This window comes from Furipterus horrens, unplaced genomic scaffold (assembly GCF_987537825.1).
Source record: "Furipterus horrens unplaced genomic scaffold, mFurHor1.1.pri manual_scaffold_1, whole genome shotgun sequence".
Lineage (NCBI taxonomy): Eukaryota > Metazoa > Chordata > Mammalia > Chiroptera > Furipteridae > Furipterus > Furipterus horrens.
Genome location: NW_028327171.1, coordinates 1,335,726 through 1,351,133, shown reverse-complemented (window position 1 = coordinate 1,351,133; position 15,408 = coordinate 1,335,726). Strand labels below are relative to the sequence as shown.

The following is a 15,408-nucleotide window of genomic DNA, read 5'->3' as shown; positions in this document are numbered from 1 at the left end:
TCTTCCTCTTAAATATGTGCTCTTGGCCCTGACCGAGAGTAACCCTAGAGACAACCTCCGTGAGGAAACTGTCTTGAATAAAAAGGTGTGAGTTTGCATATCTTAGTTTGGTATAGAAAAGTGATCTCTGTAAAGAGGAATTGGTACAAAATCCAAGACTGACCTAACTCCGGACGTCCCAGCTTTATGAGCGAGAACGTTTCTTTGAGAACATAGCCCCCCCTCGCCCCCCAGCGTGGACCAGTTCTTACACGTCTGACCTTTGGCAGCGTGCTCTGTGGGCTAGCGAGGAGAGGGTCTGGGCTACAGTGCAGTGAAGTGGCTGTGCTGCCTGAGTGACAGGCCCCTCGCGCCCTCCTGTGGGGCAGTCTGGTGGCCCCCTGCAGTGCCTGCGTGGTGAGGGGGGCGTGGTGTCACTTGGTGACATGTTGACAGGGCCACACCCTTGTGTGCCTGAAGTATCGGTGAATACAGCCTGTCCTGTCACACCGACCGCCCTCTCGTTAGGAAACTGTTGTGCCGCAAGCGGCGTGGTCACGTGGGATTAACACTCGATTCTCCTGACGGGCGGTGAGCTCTCCCTTCGTGTCACGGTGCTCCGGTCCCGCGGGTCCGCGTGTTTTCAGAGGTGTAAGCACGCGCACTTCCATCATCTTGGGTTATAGGAAGGAGCATGTTGGTCCCCTGAGGTGTGGGGCTGCGGGGCGGGACCCGCACTTTTCTCCTGCGCCTTCTGGGGCCGCTGGGGGGCTCCCCTCTGTGCCCGGCCGCACTGGTGATAAAAGCCGGTCTGCTTTCCAGCGGCGGGCGCGCTATCTCCAAGGCCGGGTTTAGGCTGGTGCTAAACGTGACCTTTACTTCCCTCAGTGCAGACTGAGTGACAGTGAAGAGGGGTTGGGATTGAATTGTCCCCGTGCTGTGGTAGTAGTCGTCACACCGATGGCAAATGGTGGATTAATGAGGACGCTGCCTCAGAGGCCGGCACCCTGGGGATCGTGCAGGAGGAGGGGCCGCGGGCCAGCAGCCAGGAGACTGGCACCTGTGGTTCTCAGCGTTGTTATGGTGTGTGTGTGTGTGCGTGTGTGTGCGTGTGTGGTGTGTGTGTGTGCGCGCGTGCGCGTGTGCGTGTGTGTGGTGTGTGTGCATGTGTGTGTGTGCGCGTGTGTGGTGTGTGTGTGCATGTGTGTGTGCGCGCGCGTGTGTGCATGTGTGTGTGCGCGCGCGCGCGTGTGTGTGGTGCGTGTGTGTGTGCATGTGTGTGTGTGTGTTCTGTTTTTATATTGGTAGTAAGATGGTTTCACAAGCATCACAGAATGTGAGGTGGGTAGAATTCCCTGACCAACCCCTTTCTTTCCCCGCACACCCCTGATTACGGACTGTGTTTGAGGTGCCGTTGTCTAGTCTGGCACCCACGGGCCCGAGAGCAGTCACAGCGCTGCGCGCACCCGTTGAATAAGTAGAAGAGTCCGTTGTCTCCAGGAGTGCGCTACCCGCCCCTCGCCAGCAGCCTTGAAGAATAAGTGGCCTGCCTCTCCTTGAGCGTGTAGGTCTTGAGGGTTCTGCCCTTTGTGATCACTACAGACATGTGCAATTTAAACTCTGCATCCTACGTGTGCAACAAAGTAAGACACGGCTCGGAAGTCGGCGAGCTTGAAAACTAAACCAGGCGAGCTGAGCACGGGCAGAACCCCTTCCTCGGCACTTAATGCTGCCTGACAGCTGCTCCTGGGTCCGTCTGGCCCTCGCACCGGCCCCCGGCCCCCCAGCACCCCGCGGGAGGGCGGCAGAGGGACGCTGGTCGTGTGAGTAGGTGGCCGCTGGCTGGCTTCCAATGCAGGCTGTTTGTGCCCTGCCCGTGATGGCCTCTCTAACTTGTGAAACACAGTTTAGAAATTGAAGGCTGTTCCAAGTCTGGGAAACTTAAAATTTGACATAACAATGAAAACTTGTTAAAATGAGCAGTTTTAACTGAAATGCGATTTCTGGTAGAGAAGGAAAGCCCTCTGTGTGCCTTCAGTTAGAAACCCTGGGAAGGCCTTTGACCTTGCAGAGAACGGGGACGTGTGTGTGTATCTGTGCCGGGAGGGGAGGGTTTATCCAGAAGCCTCACGGCAGCCCTGTCCTGTTGACAAAGGAGTGAAGTCATTTGCATCCACTAAAGAGTGGGGACTCCACGGCTCTGGACCAGCCCTGGGAGCCTGCGCTTCAGGTGCTTGAAAGGTTCCTCCTGGGTCTCCAACGCCCCCTTTATGGTGATAAAAGGGGCCCCGGCCAGAGCACCTGCAGCCTAGAAGTCCCTTGTGGCTCTGAACTTCCGTTCCTTCATCTGAGCAAAGGGGAGTGGAAGCCACACGCATGCAGGGTGTTGTGAGGATTTGGTCGGTGAATGGGCACAGGACTAGCTTGGGGCCTGCCCCGCGGCGGGCGTGCTGCGGGAGGGGGCGGGGAGAGCCCCGCACAGCGCTCAGACTGCCTCCCGCAGGAAGAGGGTCCAGCTACGGTTGGTTTTCAGTTGTTCGGGTGTTTGGCAGACAAAGGAAGCAGACGTCGTGGGGAAAGTATTTTGTCTTGACCTAGCTGTCTGACGTGTGTTCGTGATGGGTTAGACCAGATCGCAAGCGCACACACATTCCAGTCCCATCAGCCGGTTTACTGGGGAGGGGTGTGTTGGTCATGATGGCACTTCATCTGAACAGCACAGCGTGATATCTGTATCTTCCCATCAGTGATGCTCTGGTGCTTTTACAGCGGAAGGTGAATGCATCATTGAGAGACGTAGCTTTTGGGTCTTAATTTCTGAAATGTGGTAGTAATATTTTTAAGTAGCAGGGGCCACACAAATGTTCATTGGATCTGCCAAAATCTGAAGTGAGGCCTGATTTTACTGGCAGGAGACAGTGAGGTAGGTGCCTTAAGGAAGGCTCGGTGGAAAGAATTTCCTGGTCTTCAGACTTCAGTGTGGATGTTGGTCTGGGATCACGACCACGTGTGTCCGGATTTGAGCTCAGGTGGCCCACACTACCAGGATGGCAGAGAGCTAAACCTCCGTCTTCCAGAGGTTCTGAATACTTTAGAGACCGATCATCTGAAAATATAAAATCACTTGACACACAAGAATTCATTATCACTGATGTTAGAGAAAACCTGCCCTGGCCCTTCCCACCCACGACAGCAGGCAGAACGGTGGTGGGCTGGTCAGAGCTGCCGGCAGGTGTCCGGCTGCGGGCCGCTTCGGCGGGGGCCCTGCAAGCCCGCGGCAGCTTGGTGTCCTCACTGGGAAGCATGTGCTTGCCTCTGTACAGCGTGTACCTGTAATACTGTGTGCAGCGCATTTTTATTAAGTTTACTGTAAATGTGAAATTTGGGTTATTTGGGGTCCAAAATAAAAAAAGATACTCAAAAAAGTGTTTGTTTGTGTTACATATTTCTCTGTTACCAGTATATCAAAAAAAGGTTTTTTCAAGGAAAACTTACCCTAGGTTGGACTCATTTCTTTTGTGGAAAATTAAAACGTCTTTTCTTGCCAAACACATTTAATTTTTAATATGTAGAGAACCTTCCCAGTTTTGTAACACTGCTGTAGACGATAGTGAGATTTATAAGTAAGAATTGGGTATTTGTAGGATTGCTTCCTACTTAATGATTTCTGTTACCAAAGTGTAAAGCCGATGTGACACATTGATGGCCTGCAGCCTGGACTGCTATGTGTCCATCAGGCTTGGTTTCCGTATGTCCTTGCACGGCCTCAGTGGGCAGTATGTGCTGAGGCCCCCAGATCTGGACGCTTGAGAAATTACATGGACAGACTTGGTTTGTGAATTATTACACTTAAACAGCTATGTTTGCTTCTGTGCAGTAATTACTTAAAATTGGTATTTGATTTGTGGTGATTTTACTTAAATTTCTGTGCCCAGAATTTTTTTTATAGTTAGTAATTTTTAACAACATTTAAATTGGAACATTAGAGCAACAATGTGCTAGTGTGGTAACATTCACAGGAACCCTGAAGAATGTTCTAGGGAGTAGGTTTTTCAATAACATCTAATTTTTTAAATATAATTTTTGCATCTTACTATTTTTTCCTGTAAACTTTGCCGTGATGTTCAGTTATATTGATTATAAGCTAAAAGATCTACCAGGTGTTCGATTTGGTACCAAAGAAAGCTCATTGACTGTATCCTATGAAAGCGCTTTCCTTTGGAAAGGTTTGCAGTATGCATGATGTCGCCCCATTAGTGTTACGTGGTGGACGCGGTCCCACTCACTCGTCACAGTGCCTTCAGCTGGGCTAGAGCGTTGCTCAGTAACTGGTTAGCAGCAGCTCACGCACAGCGGTGTTTGCGCTGCGTGTGGGTTTCAGCACAAACACACCGTGTCTCCTTGGGAGGGGAGCCCTTCAGTCCGAACACAGGGAAGGCCTTGCGGGGAAGCTTAGAGGCTGCCGTCCCGCGGCATCCCTGCCCCTGCGCTCCGTAGGCTGCAGAGCCCCTGCCCAGAGGCTTCCCTTCCCGTCTGCGGGGCTGGGGGACGCGGGAGGGGCGGCACTCTGGGCGGGCTTGTTAGACAGACACGGCTGCGAAGGGTTCCAGGTAAGACTGTCTTGCCCGTTACATTGAAAATAAAATTCCCCGTAGGTGATCTCATTCCGTGATAGGTGAGCTGTCTGTTTCAGACTCTTGGTTCTAATAGCGCAGCTCTTAAATCCAAGTCCTAGTGTTCTGCTTTGCCAGTTACAGTGAGACAGCAGTTAGTATACAAGCTGGGACTCTAAAAAGCAACTGTAAGTGAACTGTAAGGAAACGATCAAAGCCTCGTGTAGCTTTTTTTTTTTTTAAGGAAAAACCAGCAGTCATTTTAAAGTGATAATAGTCTACCTCTGATCTCTCTTCATTTGAAATTCTCGTTCTCTTGTATGAGATAGTTTCAAAGTGTATGTTATGCTGGAGGTAGATCTCAGTATGCCTGCATTACATATTATTGAAAACGCAAGTTTTTCTTAAAAAATATCTCAGTGATATTCTAAGCACAATTTTTAAAACAATCTTAATTTATAATTAATCTAAAGTGTGCTTTTCTTTGAAAATTAGCTCCTTATTCTTCCATTGTCTTCAGTTCCCAACCCAGTGCCTGCAGTAAGAATTGTGTGGCAGTCACATGCGTGCGCCTTAGATGTTACTAATGGGTGCATCTAGGCAAAAGGAGCACACACGCGGGCTGTCCTGCTCCCATTCTCTGAGGGTCCGGAATAAAAAAACACTTGGTGAACAGAGACACGTAGGTGGATGTCGATGCCCTGGTGAGAGAGCGGAGTGGTTGACTTTGTCCCTGAGTGGGAAATTTTGTGTTAAATTCATGCCAGAGGCCACGGTGGCATTCTGTTGGGACTGACCCGAAATAGGCAGACCCGCAGCTAGGCCCAGCAGCGGGGCTTGCACAGGAGACGCGGCCTCGCGAGGCTCAGGGCGTTGGGTTTCGTGGGCACAGCCTTGCCGCCCTGGCAGAGGCCTGGAGCTGGTGCCCTCTGCACCTGCCCCCAAGAGGTGCCTTGGAGTCTGGTCGTCACCTCTGCCACCACCACAGTCACCATGGGTGTGTTCAACACTTGCCGTGTGCCAGTCACTCGTTCCGCCGGGACCCAGAGGCACCTGAATGAACAAGACAAGGCCTGTCTTCCTGGAACTCGTGTTCGGGTAGGGACTTGGATGATAAGTGAACTAATATTTCACGTGGAGACGGTGTTAAGAAGAGAGGAAAGCAGGGAGCAGTTCAGGGCCGGGGGAGTGTGGAGGGGAACAGTGGAGGAGGGACTTGGCCTGCGTGGGAGGCCACCGTGGGCGGGGGCGGGGGGCAGAGTGGCAGGCGAGGGCCAGGCTGTGGTGGGCGGGGGCGGGGGGGTCCGCATGCAGGGTCTGAGGGATTTACATTCTTAAAGGGCTGCTGCGGCTGCTGCATAGGACGGACGGCGTGGGCAGGGGAGGCTGCTGTGAAGGCTGCGGAGTGGATGAAGTGGAGGCCCACGGTGCGGGCCGGGGGGTACAGCTGAGGCAGTGAGAGGAGTTCTGAGTTTATTTTAAAGGTGGAGCCTCCAGAACTAACTGCCTTATAACTTAACTGTGGGGTGAGAGAAGGGGGTCACAAGCAGCTGACCTGAGCCCTTGGGGTTGGGGGGGTGCCTGCCGTTCCTGAGAGGGGCAGCTGTCCTGGAGGAGGGTGTCCAGCTACGACGGTGGACACTTCAGCGTGGGTCTTGGGGTGCACATGCTCAGGAGCCTGTGAGCAAATGAAGTCCTGTGCTGTCGGCCCTGGTGTCGTCAGCACAGCCACTGGGGCCCGAGCGGCCGCCGGGGCAGGAGCTGGGGGAGCACCGGCAGCGACATCCCGACGCGGAGAGTGGACACACGCTGAGAGCCGTGGCGCGCGCTGCGCCGCGTCCCGGGGACTCTTGCAAGGAGTCTGAGGAGATGCGTCACCGAGGCCTTAACAGCCCTGCAGGTAGAACAGTTGCCCGCAGTGTATGCGGGGAGACCGGGGCCCACCAAGGTACGGCCGCTGCCCGAGGCCACAGCTGCACGTGGCGGGGCTGCAGCTGGAGGCAGCGTTACGCCAGCACCGCCTGTGCGCTGAGGCCACCCCGTCCTGTCCCGTCCAGCGCATGATACAGAGAAGGCTGGGCGGGAGGCCCGGAGGCCAGGAATGGGGAGTGTTCTGGAAGCGGGCAGAGAACCCTGGGCAGGAGGGAGCAGTCAGCCATCTGATGCCACTCGGGGGTCAAGGAGGGGCCTGGACGGCTGCTTTGGGGAGAGGACATCGTCTGGATGACCCGGAGGAGGTGGTGTCGTTGGGCGATGGGTCCAGAAGCCCAGGGATACGGGTCAGGAGAGGGTGAGGGGTGAAGGGTTGCATCCAGGGACCTTGGACCCCTGAGGTTTTCTGTGTAGGGGAGCAGGAAGGGTGGGGGGGCAAGCACCAAAAGGAGACGCCAAGGGAAGGAATGTATTTACGTTTTATTTCTGAAAGGTGGGTGGGCTTAGAATACCTTTGTTGGGGGACAGTAAAGGCGACATTTTTGGTGCAAGAGAAACATTTGCTGGCCGTGCGCCTTAGGTGAGGAGTTGGGTTCGGGGTTTGAAGAAAGGGCCACTTAGCCTTCAGGACACAGGCTCACAGACGGAAGGCGTGACGTGGAGCCGTGCAGGTGAGTGGGCTGCCGGACGCCGTGGCAGGGAGACGGGAGTCTCTCTCCAGGTCGTCGTTTTTTTTTAATCAACTAGAATAAGATCAGTATATCCATATAGTGGAATATTACGTGGAAATAAAAAGAAAAGTACAGACATACCTCAGAGATATTAGCAGGTTGGATCCCAGACCGCTGCAGTAAAGCAAACAGTGCGGTGAAGTCAGCCACACCTTGTTTGGTCTCCCGTGCATACAGAAGTTACGTTGACATCATACCATAGTCTGTTACGTGGACAATGCATGCCTTTAAAAAAAATGTACACACCTTAACTGAAAATCCCTTTATTCCTAAAAAATGCGAGCCCTCGTCTGAAGTTCAGGGAGTTGTAACCTTGTCGCTGGCAGAGGGTCTTAGCCTTGATGTTGGTGGCTGCTGACTGACCCAGGTGGCAGTTTCTTAAAGTCAGACAGCCATGAAATTTGCTGCATCGGGTGACACATTTTGAACACTGGATTCGGTCCTCTCAGACCCTGCCGCTGCTTCATCACCTGAGTTGTCATACGCTGTCACCTGCTGTCACTTGGCAGTCTCCGCAGCACATCCACTGAGAGTCTGTTCCATCCAGGAAGCCACTTTCTTGGCTCATACCCAGGAAGCACCCCCTCATAAGTTCGCAGACATTCAGTCCTGTCTTCAGGCTCCGCTGCTAACCCCGGTGCCCGTGCCGTTGCGCCACGTCTGCAGTGAGACCCTGCGGTCGTCCAGAGGGTGGGAATCACCTGCTTCCAAGCTCCCGTTAATGCTGCTATTTTGACCTCTTCCCACGACTTGGTAATGTTCTTACAGGCATCAGGAATGGGGAACCCTTCGCAGAAAGTTTCCAATTTGCTTTGCCCAGATCCATTGGAGTAGTCACTGTCCATGGCAGCTGTAGCCTTATGAAATGTATTTCTTAAGTAGTAAGACTTGAAAGGCACAGTTACTCCTTGATCCATGGGCTGCAGAATGGAGGTTGTGTTAGCGGGCACGAAAACATGACTCCCGTCCGTCTCTTGCAGAGCTTTGGGTGACCGGATGATGAGCAATAATAGTTTGAATTTTTTTCTTAGCAGTAGGTCTCAACACTGGGCTTAAAATATTCCGTAAACTGTGTCATAAACAGATGTGCTGTCGTCCTGGCTCGGTTCATTTATAGAGCACAGGCAGCTGAGATGTAGCAGCATTCCTAAGGGCCCTCGGGTTTCCAGGGTGGTAAATGAGCGCTGGTTTCCAGTTGAAGTCACAGCTGCATGGGTCCCCAAGAAGAGAGCCAGCCTGTCCCTGCAGCTCGGAAGCCAGGCCCTGAGTTCCTCTGGCTAAGAGAGGCCCGTGTGGCACCTTCCAACGAAAAGCAGCCCGTGTGCACGGAAAATCTGTAGGCACAGGCACCTTCGTGAGCTCTGTGAGCCCGACGCTCGGAGAACTCGCCACGGCTCCCACACCGGCCTGGCCGCCTCACCTGGCGCGCTCTGTCCCGGAGGCGGCCTCCGGGGCTCCTGCAGCTGCCCCACCTCTGAGCCTCTGGGGATAGCTTGCTCCCCCTCCCGGCCACCAGGGCTTCCCACGCAGCAGCAGGACTGCGGGCAGGCGGCCGGGCTCTCGGCCTCCTCAGCCTCGGATGCACAGTCCTCACGCAGCGGCACCCTCTGCCGCGGGCGGTGGACACAGAGACATGTGCCCAGCGGCAGCCGTTGCATGGCCACTCACGGACGTGGTTTCAGCGTGGCTGTGTCTTGGGACACGGAGGCCTGGGGACGGCCGGGTCGGCGGGACGGTCAGAACGCCGCATTCATGGACATGTTCGCCGTCTTACCGGGTGCGGTTTAGGTGCCCAAAACAATGACAGCAGCAACGTCAAAGGCCACGGAGCGCCCCAGTCAGTAATGGAAGAGCTTGGAGTGCTGCCAGGGCTGCCAGCACAGGGCTCAGCGAGCACATGCTGTTGGGGATGGCGCCGAGACCTGATTGACGTGGGGTTACCACAGACCTTCAATTAGTGTAAGAAAAAAACAGAACCCGCAGGGTCTGCAAAGTGACACCTGCCACGGCGTGGGCGGGCCTTGGAAAGGTGTGCTGAGCGGAAGAAGCCAGTCCCAGGGTGTCACACCGATTCCTGTGGACTGTCCCCACGGGTGCGGACAGGGGCCTGGCGGTTCATGGGCTCTGGAGGCGGCAAGCGCGTTCTCAGGCTAATGGCGATGGTGGCCCAACTGAATAGACTACAGGCCGTTGTCTTACGCGCTTTACACTCGTGAACTGTGGGCTCTGACTTGCGTCTGGCTGAGGTTCTCCTAACAGTGTGAAGCGGTTAAGAACAGATAACATCCGGGGCAGAGAGGGACATGTGGGGTACATGTGAGAAGGAGCGGGTGGGAAGGCCGGACTGCCGGCCAGGATTTGGGGGGCAGCACGCCGGGGGTGGGGCCGCCCTGGCCACGGCAGGTGAAGCCCACTTGGGGGCCCCTGTGCTGAGGAAGACCCTGGGCTCTGGGCAGGTAAGGGGGGACATAAGGGTGTGGGGTCAAGGGGAACTGTAGCTCTGGGGAGGGGGGTGCGGAGCGGGGCACTTGGAGACGGGGCCTTGGAGGGGATGGAGTTACTGGTAGTGAAAGCCAGGAGGCCGTGGAGAACAAGGTCAAGGCCGCCAAGCAGGGCTCCCCGGCTGAGCTGTTCCCACTGCCCTCCCCCTTGTCGCAGGGCCCAGCCTTGTTTTTCCTTGAAGGCCCTGTTTACGTTTACGTCCTCTAAGAAAGGGGCTGCGGAGCTGCTGCGGGCGGCCACTCCCGCTGTGCCTAACCCAGACCTGCAGTAGCTGCCCCTGCCCCCCTGACTCCCATCCTCTGGGGCCCCCCTGGTCCATGCCACCGCAGCCGGGGTACCGGGCTTCCTGCCCTTGGCACCTGCTGCTTGTTTCATGTGATTCTGAACACCTTGGCCGCAGACAGCGGGGGCGCCTCCCCATCAGTCTGGGCTGTTAATCGTGAAACAGCCGTTTTCCAGCTTGTCATAGGAAATACCCAGTTAGGTTGTGGTTTCGAGTTAAACCCCAACGTATTTCTTAAGCTCATTGAATTTCTGGGCTGTCGCTCTCTTGGTTTGCCTTAAAAATCTTGCTACTTTACAAATTTTGCATCTTCTATCAAACGAATTTCCTCGGGTCCAAACTCTTCCCTTTTTTGTTTTACCTCCGTTCTGGGTGACAGGGACTCTTTGCTGACACAGCGATCGATTTCTTCACATCTGCGGAGGTGACCCAGAGCCCCCGCCCCCAGTATCGCCATTGAAGTTGATCCTGGGTCCCAGAAAAGAGTGGCTTCTCCTCCTGCTGCTATCCATCCCCTCACTCGAAGTGGGGCCCGTGGGCCTCGGCCTCAGATCCCGCAGCCCTGCCTGCTCCGTCTCCTGTCCCGTCCTCGTTGCTGTCCCTGCTCTCTCAGACGCGAGCCCCCCCACTACCCCCACTTTGCTGTCCTGTGTACGACTTGCTAGAAGGACCTTTCAAAACCAAGCACAGTGTCCTCCCTGCTAAGAAGGCCTCCGCGTGCCTGTGAGGCTTCTGGGCTGCCCTGGCCCCCCGTTCAGCCTCGTCCACCTTGTCTTCTTAAAAATAGGTAGTAATTTGCCTTTGCGCGTCCTCGCTGCCTCAGGAGTAGATCTCGGGCAGTCTCTGCTCGTTGCTCCCATCGGGGAGCGCACTGCGCGCTCAGCTGCTGCGCCTCGCTAAGCCTTTCAGAAGCTGCTGCTCCGGACCGGCCAGTCAGCGTCTGCCCTTGGTGGCCTCGTGTGTGTCCGGGCCCGCGAGGCGCAGTCAGGCACCCTGGTGGCTGCCCTGCGACGCGTGCCCCTGGGTCCCTCCAGTCCGCTTGTCCGGGGTGCTGGCTGTGCACCTCCCACCGTGTCGGCCCTGTTCAGAGGATAGGTACCGTGTTTTGTTCATCTTTCTGTGCCCAGCACAGGAAACGAATTAATGATGGGAAGCCCAGATGGTCGATACACATGTGAGTGAATTAATATGTAACTCAGAACACTTGTCGGGGGGTGGCACAGACTTCCAGGTACAGTGGGCAAGGTTGCCTCGAGTGCCCTTGGGCGCGGGCGTCCTCCGTCGGAGTGGGCGTCACGCCAGCCTTCCCAGCAGTAACTTCTGTTATGAGGGCATCGCGTTCACTGCAGAGAACTCCAGCTAAGCCGAAACGGTTAGCCGCAGGGGGCCGTTGCTGTGGTCTGGGGACCCACGCAGGACTACGGCACTATTCCACAGGGACCAAATCTCCTTGGTCCACGAAAGGCTAAGGAAATCCATTTCTTTACAGATGAGGAAGGGGTTCAAGTGCTGAATGTCTTACGGAAACCCCAAACACAAACACCCATGTGTGTAGAACAGATGAGTTAGGCACACTCTTTGTAAAAACTGCTTTGTAGCTGGTTTGAGTGGTGAGGGTCACGTTACCCCTGAGAAATGATTCTGCGTCCACCCTCAAACCACGTTAGAAAGGGCTTAAGAGATGTTCTGACAGGCTTACCTCTTCCAGAGTCCCGCTCATTTTTCTCTGTGCTGGGGGCGGGGGGGGGGTGTGGGTGTCCTGTGCCCTTTGGCCCCTGGCAGTGTGGCTGGGGACCAGGAGTGCGGAAATGAGGAGTGGCAGGACCTTCCCGCCTCCCTGCAAGGCTCACCTGGCGGGATTCTTCTCTCGTGACGCTTGGAACCCCTCCCCATTTTTCTAGGTGGTTTAAGCATCGGCCAGGGGCCCCTCAAGCCTGTAGACACCTGCGTGTGCCACATAGGCGGTGGTCCTCACCCACCAAGTGCAAGCTGGCGGGAAGTGAAGCCCTGCTGGTTTAAATGATCTTAATGATCGTGATGAAAGCTTGTTTGTTTTTGCTTCAGATACTTAGTGTTGGGGTATTTATTAGCCATCAAAACAGATGTGTGGAATAATGACTTCAGCACTTAACTCTGGGCCAGGCTCTGAGCTCACTCCTACGTATGCCATTTAATCTCAGCGCAAGGCAGGCATAGTGATCCCCCTTTCTGAGGCTCATGTCCAAGGTCACACCTACGTGAGCTCGTATCTCCCCAAACTCATTTCTCTTTCCCGTTTAAAAGAAGGTATTTTGTCTCAGTCAACACCAAAGCTTGTGAGTGTTCCTGCTGAAAGAGGCGTGAATGGGGTCCAGACTAGGAGCTCACCTCCCGCAGAGCAGGCCCAGGCCGTGCGCGGGGAGAGGCCGGACTGAGGCAGCGGCTCCGGCTCCTCGTGTTTGTGTTAATTGTCCACTCGGAAAACCTGGGGGCGAGCAGGGCTGTTACGTGTCTGGTGAAGAGAGTGGGCAGAAATGATCCAAGAGGCAAACAAAGTAGCCTGATGCCGGGGAGAGAAGGCGCGTGCCCCGTGCGGCACGTGGGCCGTCCCCACGCATGTGCATGTGCTCTCACAGCATCTGGAACACTGTGGTGTTTATATTTGCAGAGAAGTAAACTGAGAGGTAGCGTTGCCCTTCCATTAAGTGGGTTGTGGAATGTGCATAGTTCTTGAACTAAAACACGGCGGTCCGCACGTGAGTGGAAAGTAAACCAGCTAGTCTGTCAGCAGCACCAACTTGATCAGTCTCGCCGCCACGGAAGGACGCGTGGATGGGGAAAGGCCACCAGTGGGCTGCCATGGGCCCGTGATGCGGGCGCTGAGCTTTCAAAGGGGGCCTGAAACACCTTCTGTGTGTGTGTGCAGACCTGTGTTTGTGAGCATGAGTGGGTGCTCCCTGCACGGGAGCTGTGGGAGGCGTGGCAGTCACATGGAATCGGGGAGGCCTCGTCCGGGGCTTGTCTGGTCGGGGCGCTGTTTTTCCTACTGATAAGTAGAATTAGGACCGAGAGTGAAGCCCTGGCCGGTGTGGCCCAGTGGGCTGAGTACCAGCCTGTGAACCAAAAGGTCACTGGTTTGATTCCCGGTCAGGGCGCAGGTCTGGGTTGCGGCCCAGGTGCCCGGTTGGGGGCGCACGAGAGGAAACAGATGTTTCTCTCCCTCTCTTTTTCCCTCCCTTCCCCTCTCTGTAAAAATAAAATCTTTTTTTTAAGTGTAAACTTCCCTGAGAGTACACCGGAAGTAACGTAGCCCGCTGTGCCCCTCCTGCGCTCTCAGCCATTGGTGGGTTAGAGTCCGTTGTGCTTCAGGTCCGCAGGGGAGTCGAAGGTGCGCACGTCTTTTGCTGTCTTACTTACCTTTGGACTTCCGTTGCCTTGCAGGGACTCAAGTGGCCCCGGGCCCCGTCATTGGGCTGCAGGCACCGTCCACGGGGCTCCTCGGGGCCCGGCCCGGCATGATCCCGCTGCAGCGGCCGCCGGGCCTGCCACCGCCTCACCTGCAGCGCTTCCCGCTGATGCCGCCGCGGCCTGTGCCTCCGCACATGATGCCCCGGGGCCCGCCGCCCGGCCCGGGGGGCTTCGGGATGCCCCCGCCCCACGGGATGAAAGGCCCCTTCCCTCCGCACGGCCCCTTCGTCAGGCCCGGTGGAATGCCAGGCCTGGGGGGCCCCGGACCAGGCCCGGGGGGGCCCGACGACAGAGACGGGAGGCAGCAGCAGCCGCCGCCGCCGCAGCCGCCGCCAGCGCAGCAGCCGCCGCCGCAGCCCTTCAGAAACGAGACCAGGCAGCAGTTCAATTCAGGGAGAGACCAGGAGCGGTTCGGCCGCAGGCCGTTCGGGAACCGGGTGGAGAACGACCGGGACCGCTACGGCAGCCGGAGCGACGAGCGGGAGAACAGCGGCCGCGAGCGGCGGGAGTGGGGAAGGAGGAGCCCGGACCGGGACAGACACAGAGACCCGGAGGACAGAGGCCGCCGCCCCGGCGGGCACCGGGACCGAGAGAGGGATTCCAGGGATAGAGAGCCGCGCAGAGAGAAGGAGGACGCGCGGGGCAAGGAGAAGCCCGAGGGCGCGGACAGGCCCGCCGACCCGGCCCCGAGCCTCGCGGGCGCCGCGGACGCAGCGTGCGAGCCCGGCAAGGGGGGGCCCGCGGCCGCGACGCCCGCCGCAGAGCCGCCCGCGGAGGCCCCCTCGCCCGCCGGCCCCGCGCAGGAGCCGGGCGCGGCCGCGGAGGCGCGCTGAGACGCGCGGGGACGGGGACTGCGGGCAGGGCGCCCGGCGGAGGTGTACAGAAGCTGTGTCGTGCGGGCCCTGCTCTTCCCGCCCCACGCGGGGTGCGGGGCCTCGTAAGCAATTTGATTGCTCCCTTCTATTTAAAAATAGCCTCAAAATAACAAAAAATACTGAAAATATGAATAAATATTACCCTTTTTGCTGTAACTTTTTAAAAGTTTTGACTTTAAAAAGTTTACAAATCGTAATTAGAAGTGCTCTCTATTTTTTTTTTTTAATTTAAGACATGGTAACAGTGAAAGCTCCTCAAACAATAGGGATGTTTTTAATAAACTCTATTTTCGTAACAAACTCGGATGTGTGCTGTTCTTGGGGCACCGCACTCAGGTGGAGACCCCCCGCCGTCCACGCCTGAGCCGTGGGGCCGGGCCCGGCCGAGTGTGAACTGGACTGACTGACGGAAGCAGACGTCTCCGTGGACTTGGCAAACACTTTGATTTTGTAATACTTTTGATTTTTAGTGTCTTAATCATAAGGTAAAAGTTAGTGGTTTTAATGTTTTGCAGTTAAAGGATTTTTGTTTTGGTTCTTGCCATTGGCTTCGTGGTAAGTGTTGCCCTAAGTAATTTGTGAAGCAAAAATCTTGCTGGGAGAAGAATTGGATCCAACGTTACCCATTGTACTATGAAATATTTGATTGCCTGGGTATTACTTATGTAGAAGGCTGGGTGTTTTTCTTACCATCTCAGTAAATTTTTCAAAAGGGCGGGAGAAACCAAGGTTAACATTTGTGCCCTAAAAGCTTTTTGTTTCGTTTTCCCCGGCGGAGGGTGTGCAGCAAACCCGTGTCCTGGAAACCTTGCCCGTTGCCCGTGACTGGTTTTGTAGAGCCCCCTGCTGGGCAGAGGGGGCCGGAACTTCGTGCCACCTGGGAAGTACTGTCTCTGCTCTAGGTTGTGGTGTTAAGTATGAAAAATAGTCGTGGGTTACCCAGGAGCTACAGCGTGAAGACATCTGAGGCAGTCAAGCCTACCCGACGCCCAGCTGTGCGGAGGAGCAGCCGCGACACCCGTCAGTTTTCAGCTATCCCAGAGTCG

General features: G+C 55.8%; 1 protein-coding gene across 1 annotated transcript in view; it reads left to right on the top strand.

Annotated features, from left to right (window-relative positions):
- Window positions 1-14,662, top strand: part of SCAF4 (SR-related CTD associated factor 4) — a 48,913-nt gene extending 34,251 nt beyond the window's left edge. Inside the window, exon 20 of the mRNA XM_090271379.1 lies at window positions 13,461-14,662. Within this exon, the coding sequence (XP_090127505.1) occupies window positions 13,461-14,320 (860 nt within the window). The 3' untranslated portion in view covers window positions 14,321-14,662. The remainder of the gene's footprint in view (window positions 1-13,460) is intronic.
- The last annotated feature ends 746 nt before the right edge of the window (window positions 14,663-15,408 follow it).